Source organism: Limulus polyphemus, unplaced genomic scaffold (genome assembly GCF_000517525.1).
Source record: "Limulus polyphemus unplaced genomic scaffold, Limulus_polyphemus-2.1.2 Scaffold2035, whole genome shotgun sequence".
Taxonomy (NCBI): Eukaryota; Metazoa; Arthropoda; class Merostomata; order Xiphosura; family Limulidae; genus Limulus; species Limulus polyphemus.
The window spans coordinates 149,221-164,669 of NW_013667645.1; the positions used below are offsets into that span (position 1 = coordinate 149,221).

A 15,449-nucleotide genomic window follows, 5' to 3' on the forward strand; every position below is an offset into this window, starting at 1 on the left:
GAGTTGCAATGGTGGAAAACATGGGACTAGTTTTTTTATTGTGTTCTGTGAATCTGGTTTCTAATTTTCTTCCTGGACAAAACTTGCCATTAAACAAAATTCCTGTCAACATCAAATTCTCTCAAAAAACCTGACCCTAGATTAAAATCGTTACTAAACAAAAATTATTTAGAATCACACAAAAACAAAATAACTGCCCAGAATTCTAGGATTTTCTCTCCCATTCTAGTTAGAAGCGGAGCTTTTAAAGCTCCAGCGTCAGAATTCATAACGTGAATCATGACAGATTTTTATATTTGTTTTAGTATGAACTGATGCTTTCTTTCCCACTGTAACTATCTGAATCTGGTGAGTGCTTTCCCGTTAAGTATATTTTTTGTGTACTAATCTAAATGCTTGATGAAAAGAGAGTGGTAGTTCAGAGATGTAAAATGTTGCAGGTAAGTATATGGAGTTATTATTCTTGAGTACTAAAGCTTTTGGAAAAGACAAATATAGTTAAAACCACATAGGCGACGAAAAATATCGAAATTAAATAATAGGTTGAACAATCACCAAGTTTTTATATATTTTTATTTAAAAACTGTAAACTGTATGATCTGATGAAGAGCGCTAGCTCGAAACGTCATCCTTCTTTAAATAAAAATATATAAATACTTGGCGATTGTTCAACCTATTATCTATTTTTACTAAAGCTTTTGAGTCAGAATATGGAAGGATTTATAATGATTATTTTGTTCTTTTCCCAGCATGAAAACTCAGACCTTGAAATGAATGTTAGCAGTAATAAGATTGATTACAAAACTAAGATATGTATCAATTGTGTCATTATTTTTATGTTATTGTTTTCTAATAGTAGTTGTGAAGCTCTGGGGAACACTTAATGGTCAGTATGTTTTAGTGTTCCCAAACTAAGATAGCACATAAATGTTGCAGATGTATTAATAGTGAACTTCAATATACAGTTCCGTAGAGACCAAAGTCTTTATCAAAGTACATGCACTTGGTTTATCAGCTTATCCATCATCATCTCTAACAAAAAGTTACTATAACTTCTTTTTTTGTAGGAGGAAGTCTTAAAAGAAGTCTCCTGGCAGAAGGATTACTTTGTCCTACCTGCTAGAAAACACTAACAACAAAACTAGGGCTCATGGCACTGTTTAACCCTACTCAAGATTGCCACAGCTGCCCAATATGCTGTGCAATGTACAGGTGGCACCACCATCTTCCAACTCCATCAAAAATCACCCATAACAGATATACATAACCGGCATAAATAACTACGAAAAATGAACAAGACCTTTCTAAGAATCTGTCTTCTAGTATTTGTTTAACTTATTAAACAAAAACAACTGCATTTTCCTTAAAAAGAATTATATGTTTTTTACTGTTAACTTGTATGTTAAACTTATCGATTGTTTTGGACATCTTTTAAAGACAAAACAACTCAATACAGTGTGGCGTATTAATAGTGTGTTTGTTGCATTGAAACCTTGAAACTGGTTGAATTGTAACTTTTATATAGTTTATAGAAATTTGCATGTTGTTTCACCACAAAGAGGTAAGAAGTTATTTTAAGTGGTTATAAGAGATCAACATAGTTTTGTTTGAAGTGGTGTTGTTATTTCAAGATTTTTATCCAATCGGAACTCTTTAAGTAACCCTGTTGATTATTCTGATTCTTGAGTTTAAAATTAGCAGTGAACTTAGGAAAGTGGTTTCAATAACAATGTCTTTTTCAAAGTGTTCTTTATTTGACTGATCATATATTGGTCTAATGATATAAATATTTCTTGCAAATTTGGGCAGTGACAGTTGTGGATTTAAAACTTTTTGAATTGACAGGATTCTGTCTCTCTTCTTTTTTAAGTTTTGGCTGGTACAAGAAGAAGAGGACGACCACCTCGCACTGGATATTTATCTTGTCAGAAAAATCAGTGCCCTGTTTGCAAGATGAATTATACAAACAAAAGCATCTTGGAAAACCACATGAACATCCATCGACCTCAACGCCAAATGTATTATTGCGATATCTGTAACAAAGGATTTTTTTGGAGAACAAATGTGTATTCGCATAAAAAAATGGTTCATCACACTCCTCCATTAAGGCCTTCATTCCCTTCCACCAGTAGTGCACCAGCTTCACCAGTGTCTAACCCACCTGTCCGTTCCATTTCCCACATCGGTAATCCTTTAGCACCTCATAGAACTCAAACTTTCACTCCTCGTCTTCCCCCTGTTTCTGGACACATGTCACAAAGTTCTGAGCTTCTAGGTAACTGTGCCAAACTTAGTCAACCCTGTGCTAGAACTAATACATCACCATTACCAATATCAAGTGCTTCTCAACCTTGTAATAACTTTGGACATTCACTTATCCAGCACGTTAAGATCCCTGTGTCCTCAACCCTTGCAAAGAGTCATTCTTCCACTGATTTAACATGTGCATTGGGATATTCCAGTCTTTCTCAGTTCCCTCAACCCACTGATATATGCTCTGGTCCTTGTCCTAGCATGTCTCCCACCATCCCTAGCTTATCTTTGTCATCAGCTTATTCTCCTGTGCTACGTCCACCAGGGGGAACTGCTGTATCTCCCGCATTTTCAGGCCAGTCCCAGTCAGCAAAATCTTCATCTGAATCTTCAGAATATTCTCACCTGTACTCGGTAGCATCCCCAGATTTTTTTAGTGACTCTTGATTGCCAGTAGTTTAGTAATGGAACTGTTTATGAAGACGTGTGAATTTTTAATTTAAGGAAGTAAGTTACTGAAATCTTTTTGAGTTCTCCTATCACACAAGGTATGGTTTTATCTTTGTGGTAACATTGTTCATGGCCTTATGGGTGGTTATTGTGTTTGTGTGAGTGTACACATATATATGGGTATATATTTAAGCTCTGGATATTCATTTTGCAAATGTCATTATGTTCTGATGTAACACTTTAATAATAATATTCTGATGTAATACTAATATTCTGATGTAACACTTGAATGATAATATTCTGATGTAACACTTTAATAATAATATTCTAATGTAACACTTGAATAATAATATTGTAATGTAACACTTGAATAATAATATTCTGATGTAACACTTGAATAAGAACTTGATTAGGTTTATACAACCTAAGTTCACCATCTTATGTCTTGATTATAAAGGTTAGTATTTTGGCTATAGTATCCTGATTATGACCAGTATTTTGGTTGTATTGCAGTGTTTATGGCCAGGACATTAAAGTATGATACCAGTTGGCATTTTACAAGATAATAACAGGAATGATTCATGAAATCATACAAATTCTAGACTGTTACATCATAGTTCTATTTTTCAGGAGTTTTTGCCATTAGGTTTGTATTTTAAAAGTATAATTAACATGATTATGCGGTATTTTAAGCATAATTATTTAGTTCTTTAGTGAAAGAGTTCATATAAAACTACATTAACAGAAGCATAAATACCTGATGTTATTTAAAAAATGTTCACTCATTCTTGGTTACTTTCAAGTCATAAGACAACCTGGTAAAAATACGTAAAATATTGTAATGAATATAGAAACTAAACTTGTCTTCTAGTTTTATTCATGTAAAATATTGATTAACAACTCATGAGGGGGGGGGAGCTGTTTTAAACAACTTAACTTCAGTGTGCAATAAACATTTGTTTATTACAGTGTTTGTTATTACACACAAACATTAGTACACTAAACCAATTAGGACGTGAAGATCAGTGGTGGTGGTGGGTGGGGGGGGTGAGATAGCTCCTGAGGTATCCAGTCTCCTACTGATGAGATTACGGTTCTAACATAGTATTTTCATTATAAAAGCAAAACCTACCTTTCCACTATTGGTTATTAGGTTAATGATTTACTAATACTAGGGAAATAGTTTCTTTTCACCTGTTTTCATACAGTATTTATTTTTAAACTGTCATTTATATTTCACCAGCATTATGTTTCTGCCACACACATATATATATATATATAAACTGTTGTATCCTCTCCCAGAAAAAGTGTTTACTGTTTTTATTTTGAAGTTTATGAACACAATAAAATATAAAGTTGGAACACTATTAGTTTGTATTCTGTTAAAGTTAATTATGTATGGATGAGCAAAGTTATTTTTCGTTTTTTTCATGATGTAATTGTTTAAAATTTTCTCTTCTGAGATTTATCTACTTTTTACACTATGAATACACCAAAGGCACTGTATAATGAATAGCTGTGGCTTACCAGATATAGTTTACAATACAATACATTTATTGCCTGTATTGCTTAGTTCCAAAATACCTACAGTATTATTATGAATATTGGTAGGCAACTCATCAAATTATAAAATAAGTTTGAGACTAAAATAAAAGTCTTAAAAAACGACAATGTCTTGGAATTTCACAGTCATTAATGTGAATGAACCCTGGGTTCAGTGTTGTTCACCTTGCAGGTAATAAAAAGGTAATTTCAACTTTGCCAAATAGATGATGTATGTCCTGTTGTATAATGTGTTGGTGTCATTTTATTTATTATGTATCTCCCTCAAATTGATATTTGTATTATTAAACTAATGTGTCACTTTACTGCAGTCACTGTTTAGTCATTTTTGTGTATTTGTCTCTATTTAAAATGTTTACAGAATGTGTACCTCTTGCAAAATTTTCTTGGGATAAAAGTTAATTAGAAATATTCAAAATATAGGATAAAATAAAACATTGAAGCTCTCCATCAAGCGCATGTCATACAGTTTTTTATTAAGCATTTTTTCCTGGGCTACTGCACATTGATATTTAATGATATGAATAACAGGCAACATGCAGTAATAATATTTTCATGTTATACAAAGTGGTTGCTTTCAACTGGTTTCAGGATCCTGATAGGTTTGATTCCCCATGGTGGACAGAGTGCAGATAGCACATTGCGTAGCTTTACACTAAAACACCAACAACAACAACTTTAACTGGTTTCAGAGCATGATAAAGAAATCAGCTTCTTCTCAGATATAAGCTTCAAATCCAAAATATAATGTCCCAAGTGTAAAGTCCACATTTCCTGGCTTGTGACTTGAATGTGCTTCAGTATTATGTGTGTTTTCTTAATGATTTGTATCTGTCTCAGTTTTGTTGAGTTTGTGGAATAATGAGAATAAACAAAAGTCAACAATAAAATCATCACAATACATTTCTGTATTTTGTCTTGTGTAACTTAAGTTTTCATGAGGAGACTGACACATTTAAGCTCCTAATGAATTTTCTGAAGTGTCTTTGAACACGTTTCTACTAAATCTTTCACTTTTTTCAGCCACTTTTCACACCTGCTGTTTAGGACAGCTAGTTTTTGTGCATGTGCTAAGCACACCCTTTCTGGTCACCTTGTCTAGTGATGACTGTGTTTCAATTCATGTACAAGTAAGTTTTCACATTGTGTATCTGTACAAACTATATACTTAGAGCTCAAAAAAAAGTTCTACAAAAACTCAGCCACCAATTCTCAGGTCCATATATCTATGTAAAGTCAGCCATTGTGGCTGAGATTACACAGAAATATGGAACTGAGAACTTGGTTCTCAGGTCCATATTTCTGTGTACTCTCAGCTACAAGTTCTCAGGCCCATATATCTAAATACACTACAAATATAAAATGTGGTACTGAGAATGAAGTTGCAATGGTATGTCATGACAGATGTAAAATGTGATATTGAGAGTGACATGTTAGGCACATCATATTTGATTCATGGATGCAATGTTGTTAGGATAGGCTTAACACTGATGAGATATATGAGTGCTCTTCAAGGAGAAAAAATCATACAACAGTATTGTTAAACAATGTGAAGCCAAAGAATCATGCAATGATATTGTTAAACAATGTGTGGCCTAAGAATCATACAACAGTATTGTTAAACAATGTGAGGTCTGAGAATGACATAACAATATTGTTAAACCATGTGAAGCCAAAGAATCATAGAAAAATATCATCAAACAATGTGAGGTCTAAGATTCATACAACTATATTATTAATGTGAGGCCTAAGAATCATACAATAATATTGTTAAATAGTGTAGGGCCAAAAGACACACAATTTTGTAGAAGGGGTCTCACTGTTCTCGGTGGAAGTTGGAAGAAATACTTAACCAGCAGACTATTGCAGTAATGGGCACCAAAACCAAACCCAGATCATATCTGGTGCAAAGTTCCTTCTACACAAAGTGAAGGTTGTGGTTAATGAAAAGAAACCTTCTGGTCCAAGAAGCCATTGATTAGATCTCTTAATACTATTAACAAGATAATAAAATTTTGGATTTTGAAAATGCCTCTGAAGTTGAAAGCTAAGGAGTTTCCAACCTCATCTCAAAATCAACAGCTGTTTTCAAAAGAAACAAATTACACAAGAAACCAAAATTGCAGCAATTCCATTTGACCACATACCTGTCTGCTTCTCTAATGCAGCTGTTATTGACTACTCTGCCTTTGATCTAGTTGAACATTGGCTTGAAAGGTGATGTCCACATATGCTTGAGAGTCTGTTGGCTAAGATTGTCTTCACTGAAACTAATTACAAGGGTTGGTGCCAGACAATAATGTATTATCGTTGCTATCAGAATGAGCATGGTTGACCTTCAGTATAATCTATGTTAGTTAAGCCACAAGTTCTCCAACCTTCTAGTTAAAATATAAGCACAAGGTCATAACAATTTTAAAATACATTTCACAGTTTTTTTCAATTTGTAACATTAGCCAATGATGTAAGATTGGGAACATAATTTGATACAAAATTAGAGTAGTTAGTTTTTTCACAGTGTGTGTGAAAACGAATTCATTCATAATTTTACTTTAAAAAAAAAAGGCTGGCCATCTTGTGTGTTAATATTTCCTGTATTAAACTTGTTTTAAATTTTGTGGTAATAGTTGAACATACAGAGAAATATTAAAAGTTATGTGCCATTGGTACAAACAGTATCAAACTAGTAATGTAAAATGTTCATGATTACTTTCGAAAAGCATAAAGTTGTATATGATAATACAATGTATTTAAGTGTAAAACTTTGAGGAGGAATTCTTAATCAGTTAATTTTATGGTGCAGAAAAAAATGTTAATCAACGTTAGTAAAAATAAAAATTTCAGTACATTTAAAATTGTTATGATTGGGAATAAAATTTTAAATAAGCATTTTTGAAGTGTCACAAAAGTGTTTAATCATGTTGTTTGAGACATTTTTAGCCATGAACCTTTTGTTTTACCTGTGTTGGAAGTAAAAGTGTAAACATGTTATACTGTATAAGTAAAAGTTTTATTTACTGCATGTAGAACTGTGTGTGCAATTTCAGGAAAGGTTTGAATGATTAGTGTGTAATATTTTAATAAACCAAAGTCAAGGAGTTCTGATCATAAAATTATATTAATAGGAGCAAAAAAGCATTTTGAGCACGTGTCCAGTACTTAAAGATACAGAAGAATGGTTGGTGCCCACTTTACAGTAGTTGGTTATATATGTATAATGTGAAGAACGAGAAGTACATAAAATAATTTATAGTGGTGGTGGCAGAAATCTAAGTTAATTGGATTTCTGAGATGTATACTGGTGTCATGGCCACTGGTACATCCTGGTGAGGTAGACTCATTTCATTGAATACCTCAAACAAAGAAGAAGATGTTTAACCAAGATTGGAAATGTGGTTCATTTGTACCTGAATGATGTATATATGGCTATGGTCAATTCATGACCCTGTAAGTGTTGTATGGTCAGTTCATAACACTATGTAAGTTTTCTGGGGTCAGATCATTACTTGTGTAAGTTTTCTGGGGTCAGTTTATGACTCTATAAAAAATTTTCTATGATCAGTTGATGACTGTGTGTAAATTTTTCTATGGTCAGTTGATGACTGTGTGTAAATTTTCACATTTGTAAGAGCATGTAAAAGTAAGCCATAGTTGTATGCTGTTATAGGTTTATAGGAATTTTAGTTAACCTCTGTATGTATGTATGTATGTATGTATGTATGAGGAACTATTTGAATCTACATACTGATGCAAAATATTTCAATTTCTATCATTTAGGTGAAGTGAGTGATTTGGAATTACACAAGTATCATCCCAAATAGTGAATTTTAATATGTATGAATTATTTACCTCATTTCTTCCATTTGACCTTATATTTTCCGACTTGAATCATGACAAATGTTGATGACTTTTGGCCCGGCACGGCCAGGTGGTTAGGGCACTCGACTCGCAATCTGTGGGTCGCAGGTTCGAATCCCCATCACACCAAACATGCTCGCCGTGGGGGCGTTATATAGTGACGGTCAATCCCACCATTCGTTGGTAAAAGAGTAGCCCAAGAGTTGGCGGTGGGTGGTGATGACTAGCTGCCTTCCCTTAGTCTTACATTGCTAAATTAGGGACGTGTAGCTTTGCGTGAAATTCAAAAACAAACAAACAATCGATAATTTTTTGTTACAAATGTCAGACAAATAAGTATGTAAGATTTATACACGTGTAGATATTTGATGTTATCAGAAGAATAAAATACATCCTAATTCTTCCTCCAATACTTGTATTTAGAAAGTTTGATCAACCACACCTTTATTGAAGTTTATTTTATATTTGATTGTTGTTTCTGTAATAAAACATTTCCTATGGTAGTGTTTTAAATGTTATTGTTTGCTTGTTTTTTAAGTGTTGCTGATGAAACGTCTCATGTTTTTGTGTGTTGACATTTTCTGTCCTCCAGGACATAAGTTCCGATCAAGATTGGGACGACCACGAAAACGACAAGAAACTATATTCCGGAGAGATCTGGTTTGCCCTATTTGTGGGATGGACTATGCCCAGAAGAGCAGCTTGGTGCGACACATGAACATTCACCGACTTCAGAGAAAGAAGTACTATTGCGATATTTGTAACAAAGCCTTCCTTTGGTTGGATAGTCGCAATCTCCACGTGAGGACCGTACATGGGATTTCACGAGGCCTTTCTAACGATTAAAAAAACATTAGGTGTAGATTAACTTGTGTTTACAGCATTTAAGAAGTTTTTAACCAAATTATGATTTGCTTAAAAACAAAATGTGAACTTTCATATGGGTATAAGACAAAATAGCATTATATATGATCGGAATGACATAAATATTTTAACTTTTTTACTGACGGCATTATGACAGGAAAACTACTTCAAAAAATCAGTGTTTATTCATTATGAATTAGAGGTTTACTGACGTGGTATCGTCATACCCCAAATCATGTAATTACAATAAGGAATTTATTTTCTACAATTATTTTATATGTATTTTATCTTGGCCAGTAAATATTTGTTTGTTTTGTTTTTCATGTTAAGAACGAAGGTATTAATAAATTCAATTTTTGTATACATTGTTCACTGTTAAAAACTATGCAGTCTGTTTTTCGTAACTTTTATTTTTATCTGTTTTTTTTTTTTTTTTTTTACTGCCGAGTCATTTATTTAGACTGAAAGGGAAATGTTTGGAACAAATTAATATTGTTTTACAATATTATGGCTTTAAAATGTTTGTCGTGTTTATTCTTAGAAGTTTTAAATTCAAAAAATGATTGTCATAATCGAATAAACTTTATCAGCATTGTTGTTTTTCTCAACTCGTGGTGTAGAGATTGAATGAATATTTTTTTCCCCTAGAATAAAAAGAAAGCATAGTTGTTTGATTGTTATTTTTCAAATGTAGTGAAAGGTCAAACGAAGGTTGGGTGTAAATCTCATGTGAAATAAACACGTATTTTGTTCTGGAAAAATAGTGCTAGTGACGTCTTTTGTTGAAGAAACTGAGTTCGTATCACCTGTTTGAGTCACTAAAATATCAATTTAATATCAAAGGCGTGCAAACATATGAACATTTTAAAGTGCAATCCAGAACCAACTAAATATATTTCATACTTCACAAGCGGACCTGGCGTGGCTTAATATTTAGCGTGTCGAGCTGTATACTGGAAGGTTCAAGTTTTGCGCCGCAGTGTTACTGAACACTTTCATTTGTGGTTGCGTTAAAAGAGTCAGTCATGTTATTCGGCTCAAAACACTTGTGGCAGCGGGAACTACTGGCTGACTGTTGTCATTAGGATGGGTATAACTGAATTTTGCCAGCCTTTACTTATCCCACATAATGTCATTTAGGTTGAAAATACAAAATGAAGTGTCACAAATATTGAGTCTTACAGTTTCATTTTAGTTTACACCTTATATAAAACTAATTCATTATCCAAAGTTAATAAGGGTGTCACATGAACTTTCTCGTGGGAAATGATGTTCATGTATAAAAACTGACAGTGATCTTTTCCACTAGTAAGTCAAATATAACATTTCTTAATTTGAAATGAGAGCGATACTCAGTTACGTGGTTAACACCTACGTCCTGAGAAAAATATTTTTTTTTTAGTAGTACATAATGTCATGTTTTTTCAGTCTTGTGAAATGCAACGTCAAACTTTGCAACGTATTTAAAACTTAAGCTTAGTTTTTGTTAGCATCATATCTCTTTGGTACAGGTTTTACACTTGTCATTAACATAGATTGTTATTTGATTGAAATAAAGTTTTTTTTTTACTACATGTATCTTGTGTCCAGTATCGTTCTTTCTGTCAAACTCGGACGGGATCAGAGAAAGATTTCTGTTCGGAAATTGCATTTGCTGGTGAGTCTTTAGTTATTCTGTGGTACTCAAAAGAAACTCAGTGAAAGTGGGAATAAAACAACAAAAGCTGAATAAGAAAAATGATTTGTAGTGTACAGTATCATATGGTTTGAGAACTGCCTGAATGAAACTATAAGTGCTGGGACTTTAAGGTATGAACCCGAATAATACCGGTTTCCGAATGAGACAATTGGAGAATGGCGTATTATAACAATTGGATTATTTAAATATTGAGTTTCTTCATGATAACTTGAACATAGCAATTTGGTAAAAAACTATGAAATATAAATAGGGGTTACTGCATTCTACTTAGTGAAATAGCTGACAAATCAGCGGGTAGCATACCAACACGATAAAATTCTGAATGAATTTAACTCTTAAATTTTGATTATCTCTTCTTTTGCCCACCAATGACACAGCGGCATGTCTGCGGTTTCTATACCCGTGGTGGGCAGAGCACAGATAGCCCTTTGTGCTTAATAATAAACATAATTTATTTCTTTTTTTTCCGTCAGGATATAGGCATCCATTAGATGTAAAAGTATTCGTCGTAAATACAGGTGGTTAGGGCGCTCGACTCGCAATCTGTGGGTCGCGGGTTCGAATCTCCGTCACACCAAACATGCTCGCTCTTTCAGCCGTGGGAGCGTTATAAATCACAGTATACTGAGATACATACTGATTGTCAAGTCACAAAGTAGTGTGCCTTGCGGCAAAAAAACAACAACAACCTGCCCGATACACTGTGTTATTAACAGGAGTAATAGTTTAGCAATTTTCCACATTTTGTAACTCGGACTGTGGTAATCCAAACTATCACTTATTTTCCGTGCTCTTCTGGACTCTTACTTCGCATACCAAATTTCAAGGCAATCCATTAAGAAATACTCGAGATATAACATCAATTTTGGTTGAGTTTCTTTCTTTTTATTTATTTATTTGATAGAGAAATATATTAATTAACTGTTGTGGATTTTATTTTATTTTTTAATTTAGTACATTGATAGATCTTTACAATCTACAATTAGGAGTCTCATTTGGTGTAACTATAAACCACGTGTCTCATTTGGTGTAACTATAAACCACGTGTGCAAACAAAAACCGCTCACATTTAACGAAACCTTCGCAAAAAGTCGTGTGAGCTATCGGTCTAACATTTTTACTACAGCTTTATCTAAGAGTAAAAGTGAACTTTTGTCATTCAGATTAAAGACAGCTGATTTAGAGCTGCAAAACTATAGGGTGAAATCACGTGCAGATACATAAGTATTGGTTAGGCCAAGCAAACTAAATTACAAGTTTCTAGCTCATTTTTTTCGAAAGAATCATACGGGTGGACGGTTATTATTAATTATTCATTGCTAACTTTTCAGCATAAATTTACAAAATTTTATAAAGTTATCCTAATCAAAGAGCGTCTATCATCATGTGATAGTAGCTTAAGCAGTTAACATAAATAATGATGCTTGATACCGCTGTACCATGTGCATGCGAGTGATGACAAGAAACTGTTAATCAAAATTGCACGGCGTTAGTATGTAGGAAGTTATTAACACTGTTTTAGAGAGGACCCCCCCCCCCCCCCCAGTGGTACAACTGTATGCCTGCAGACTTACAACGCTAGAAACTGAGTTTCGATACCCGTGGAGGTCAGAGTACAGATAGCGTTTGTGCTTAACTACAATCAAACAATTAGAGAGGAAAACCCACCATTATATGTAGGTATAGGCCTGTTCCGAATAATTGGATTGCGATCCAAAAGCTAATGTTAGTTACTATCGAGTGTCATTTTCTTACTTGCTGTGACTTGTTGGTGTGTATTGACAAAAAGTCAATGATATCTAATCAAAAACACTATTTTATTTTACCCACCCTCATGCCCAAAGTTTAACAAAAAATGCGGCCTAGCTAATTAATGAATGAATATTTGCTGTAAAATTCTTATCAATGCTATAAGTGTAGCTACAGTTTGACCGCCAATTTTGATTTCATTCCTTTAAGTCGTATGCTCAATCCTTTTTGACCTCCCCTTGTTCTCACGCCTAAGGTGTTTTTAATTAGATCACATTAATTTAGAAGACACAAATGTTCTGTATTTATTAGCACACCTAAAGCCAATAAGAAGTTCCGCGTCACGATCAAATCTTTTGCAGGTTTTCGCGATATTGATTGAGAAACCGAAAACCTTAGATACAAATGTAACAGTTTAATATCGGCAGAGTGCAACACCATAAAAACAGGTCTTCACGTGGTCTATACTTTACTCCGCCATATTGGACATTATGTTACATTCGTCGTGGTTAAAAAATGACACATTTGTCTTTATATATATTGTGTTATTTGACGCTCTAGAGTAATTTGAATTGCACTCACCAGTGATAAAAGGTTAACAATTGTTCCAGTGTAAGTAATTTGAGTTGTACTCAACAAAAATAACAATAATGATTAACAGTTCTTCAAGTGTAAGTAATTTCAGCTGCACTCACCAGAAATAACATAATGGTTAACAATTGCTCCAGTGTAAGTAATGTGACTTGCATTAGCCACAAATAACAATAATGGTTAATATTTGTTCCAGTGTAAGTAATTTGAGTTGTACTCAACAAAAATAACAATAATGATTAACATTACTTCCAGTACAAGCAATTTGAGCTGTATTCACCAGAAATAACAATAATTGTTAAAAAATTGTTCTACGCTAAAGAATATGAGTTATAGTAAACAGAAATAACAATAATGGTTTAAATTTGTTACAGTTTACATAATTTGAGCTGCACTTACCACAAATAACAATAATGGTTAAGAATTGTCCCAGTGTAAGTTTATTGTTAATGCAGCTGAAATTACATATACAAGAACAATTGTTAACCATTATTGTTATTTGTGGTCAGTTCAACTCAAGTTGCTTACACTAGAACAATCGATAACATTTTGTTGATAGATCTGTTGAATTTAGCTCAAATTCCTTATACTGGAACCATTACTGTTATTTCTTGTGAGTGCAACTCAAATTACTTACACTGTTAGCAATTATAGTGATTTCTGGTAAGTGCATCTCTCATTTTTTCATTAGCACAATTCTTAACCCTTATTTTTTTTCGTGAATGCAGCTCAGATTAATACTCTTGAAAAAATGTTAACAATTATTGTTTTTTCTGGAACAGGTGCTAATCGCTATTGTTATTTCTGGTGATCGAATTCTTATTTTTACTAGAACAATTTTTAACCCTTATTGTTGGTTGCAGCTGAAACTCGAATTGGTGAATAGCAAATGTTCCTGTGTAAATAATTTGAGCTGCACTCACCAGAAATATCAGTAATGGTTAACAATTGTTCAGTGTAAGCAATTCGAACTACACTCATCAGGAATATGAGTTGCACTCACCAGAAATAACAATAATGGTTAACAATTGTTCCAGTGTAAAGAATATGAGTTGCACCCACCAGAAATAACAACAATGGTTAATATTTGTTGTAATGTACGTAATCTGAGCTGCACTTACTATAAATAACAATAATGGTTAAGAATTGTTCAAGTGGAAGTACTTTGAGTTATACTCATAAGAAATAACAATGTTGTCTAACAATTGTTGCAGTGTAAATAATTGAAATTGAACCCACAAGAAATATCAATAATCGTTCCAGAGTAAGTTCTTTGAGTTGAACTCACCAGATATTAAGTATAATCTTAACATTTTTTCCAATGTAAGTAATTTGAGTTGCACTCTAAAAATATAATGGTTAACATTTCTTCATGTGTACGTAATTGGAACTGCACTAACCAGAAATAGCAATAATGGTTAACATTTGTTTCAGTTTAAGTACTTTGAGTTGAACTCATCGGAAATAAGAATAATGGTTAACCTTTGTTCCAGTGTAAGTAACTTGAGTTGCATAAACCAGAAATAACAATAATGTTAACAATTGTTCCAGTGTAAGTAGTTTGAGTTGAATTCACAGTGGATTAGAATAATGGTTAACGTTTGTTTTAAAATTCATTTAAAGTCTCTCACACGTTCTTAGAACCCAATGTTGGGTCGTAACCCATAGGTTGATCAACGCTGACCTAAATATTACTAGTCCAAGAAGGATGGTATATAACGTATTTACTTATTTTATTTTTACTTACGAATCGGTTTAGCTTCGAATGTATATCCTGATATATGTATTTTGTCGCCCATAGAAAAAAAAAGAAAAGAGAAAAAAATATTCGTTTTGCTATTCCAAATACATGTAGGAATTATCGAGTGCAGAAATGACTAGCATTTCTAAACCAAATACTTCTATGTATTATATAAAAATAACGAGTACATAAAGGTTAGCATGTAGCAAGGTAAGTCAAACAAAGGAAAAGGAAACAGCGTTAAGATACTAATTTCTCCAATAAATATAAATGATCCCAAACCTTATAATCTGTCATTGAAGCGCCATCTCGTTTCAAGGCAGTAACATAAAAGAGACTTCTTTTGCTTAAAAAGAAGTATATCGACGTATCATATCACTTGAGAATGGAAGTTTTCTTCACTTCACGAATTTGTAGCTCTATTATTCTTTAAAAACTCTCACTCTGATCACAAACGGAAAGTTTAAATGGGTTGTTTAATGTAGTGTTACGTCAGCGAAAGTCACGTGACGCTTATAACACGTAATGATTATCTCGAAGGTTCGTGAATGCTCGAGTGTTTGCTAGATGTGCTGTATTCTAATATATAAGCCCGACGATCAATCGGAACGGGAATAGCGGACAGAGAGATTGAAGATATAGACGGACAATTGAGTCAAGCGCGGTAGTAAGTAAAGTGCG

General features: G+C 33.3%; 1 protein-coding gene across 1 annotated transcript; it reads left to right on the plus strand.

Annotated features, from left to right (window-relative positions):
• The first annotated feature begins 647 nt into the window (after positions 1-647).
• On the plus strand, positions 648-4,571 carry LOC111087344. The gene is made up of 2 exons (XM_022393651.1): positions 648-1,212; positions 1,871-4,571. The coding sequence occupies exon 2, from the start codon at positions 1,954-1,956 to the stop codon at positions 2,698-2,700; it is 747 nt and encodes a 248-aa protein (XP_022249359.1). The 5' UTR covers positions 648-1,212; positions 1,871-1,953; the 3' UTR covers positions 2,701-4,571.
• The last annotated feature ends 10,878 nt before the right edge of the window (positions 4,572-15,449 follow it).

Excerpts from the sequence above, each read along its gene's own strand:
- LOC111087344 (XM_022393651.1), top strand. The coding sequence starts at position 1,954 with ATGAATTATACAAACAAAAGCATCTTGGAAAACCACATGAACATCCAT.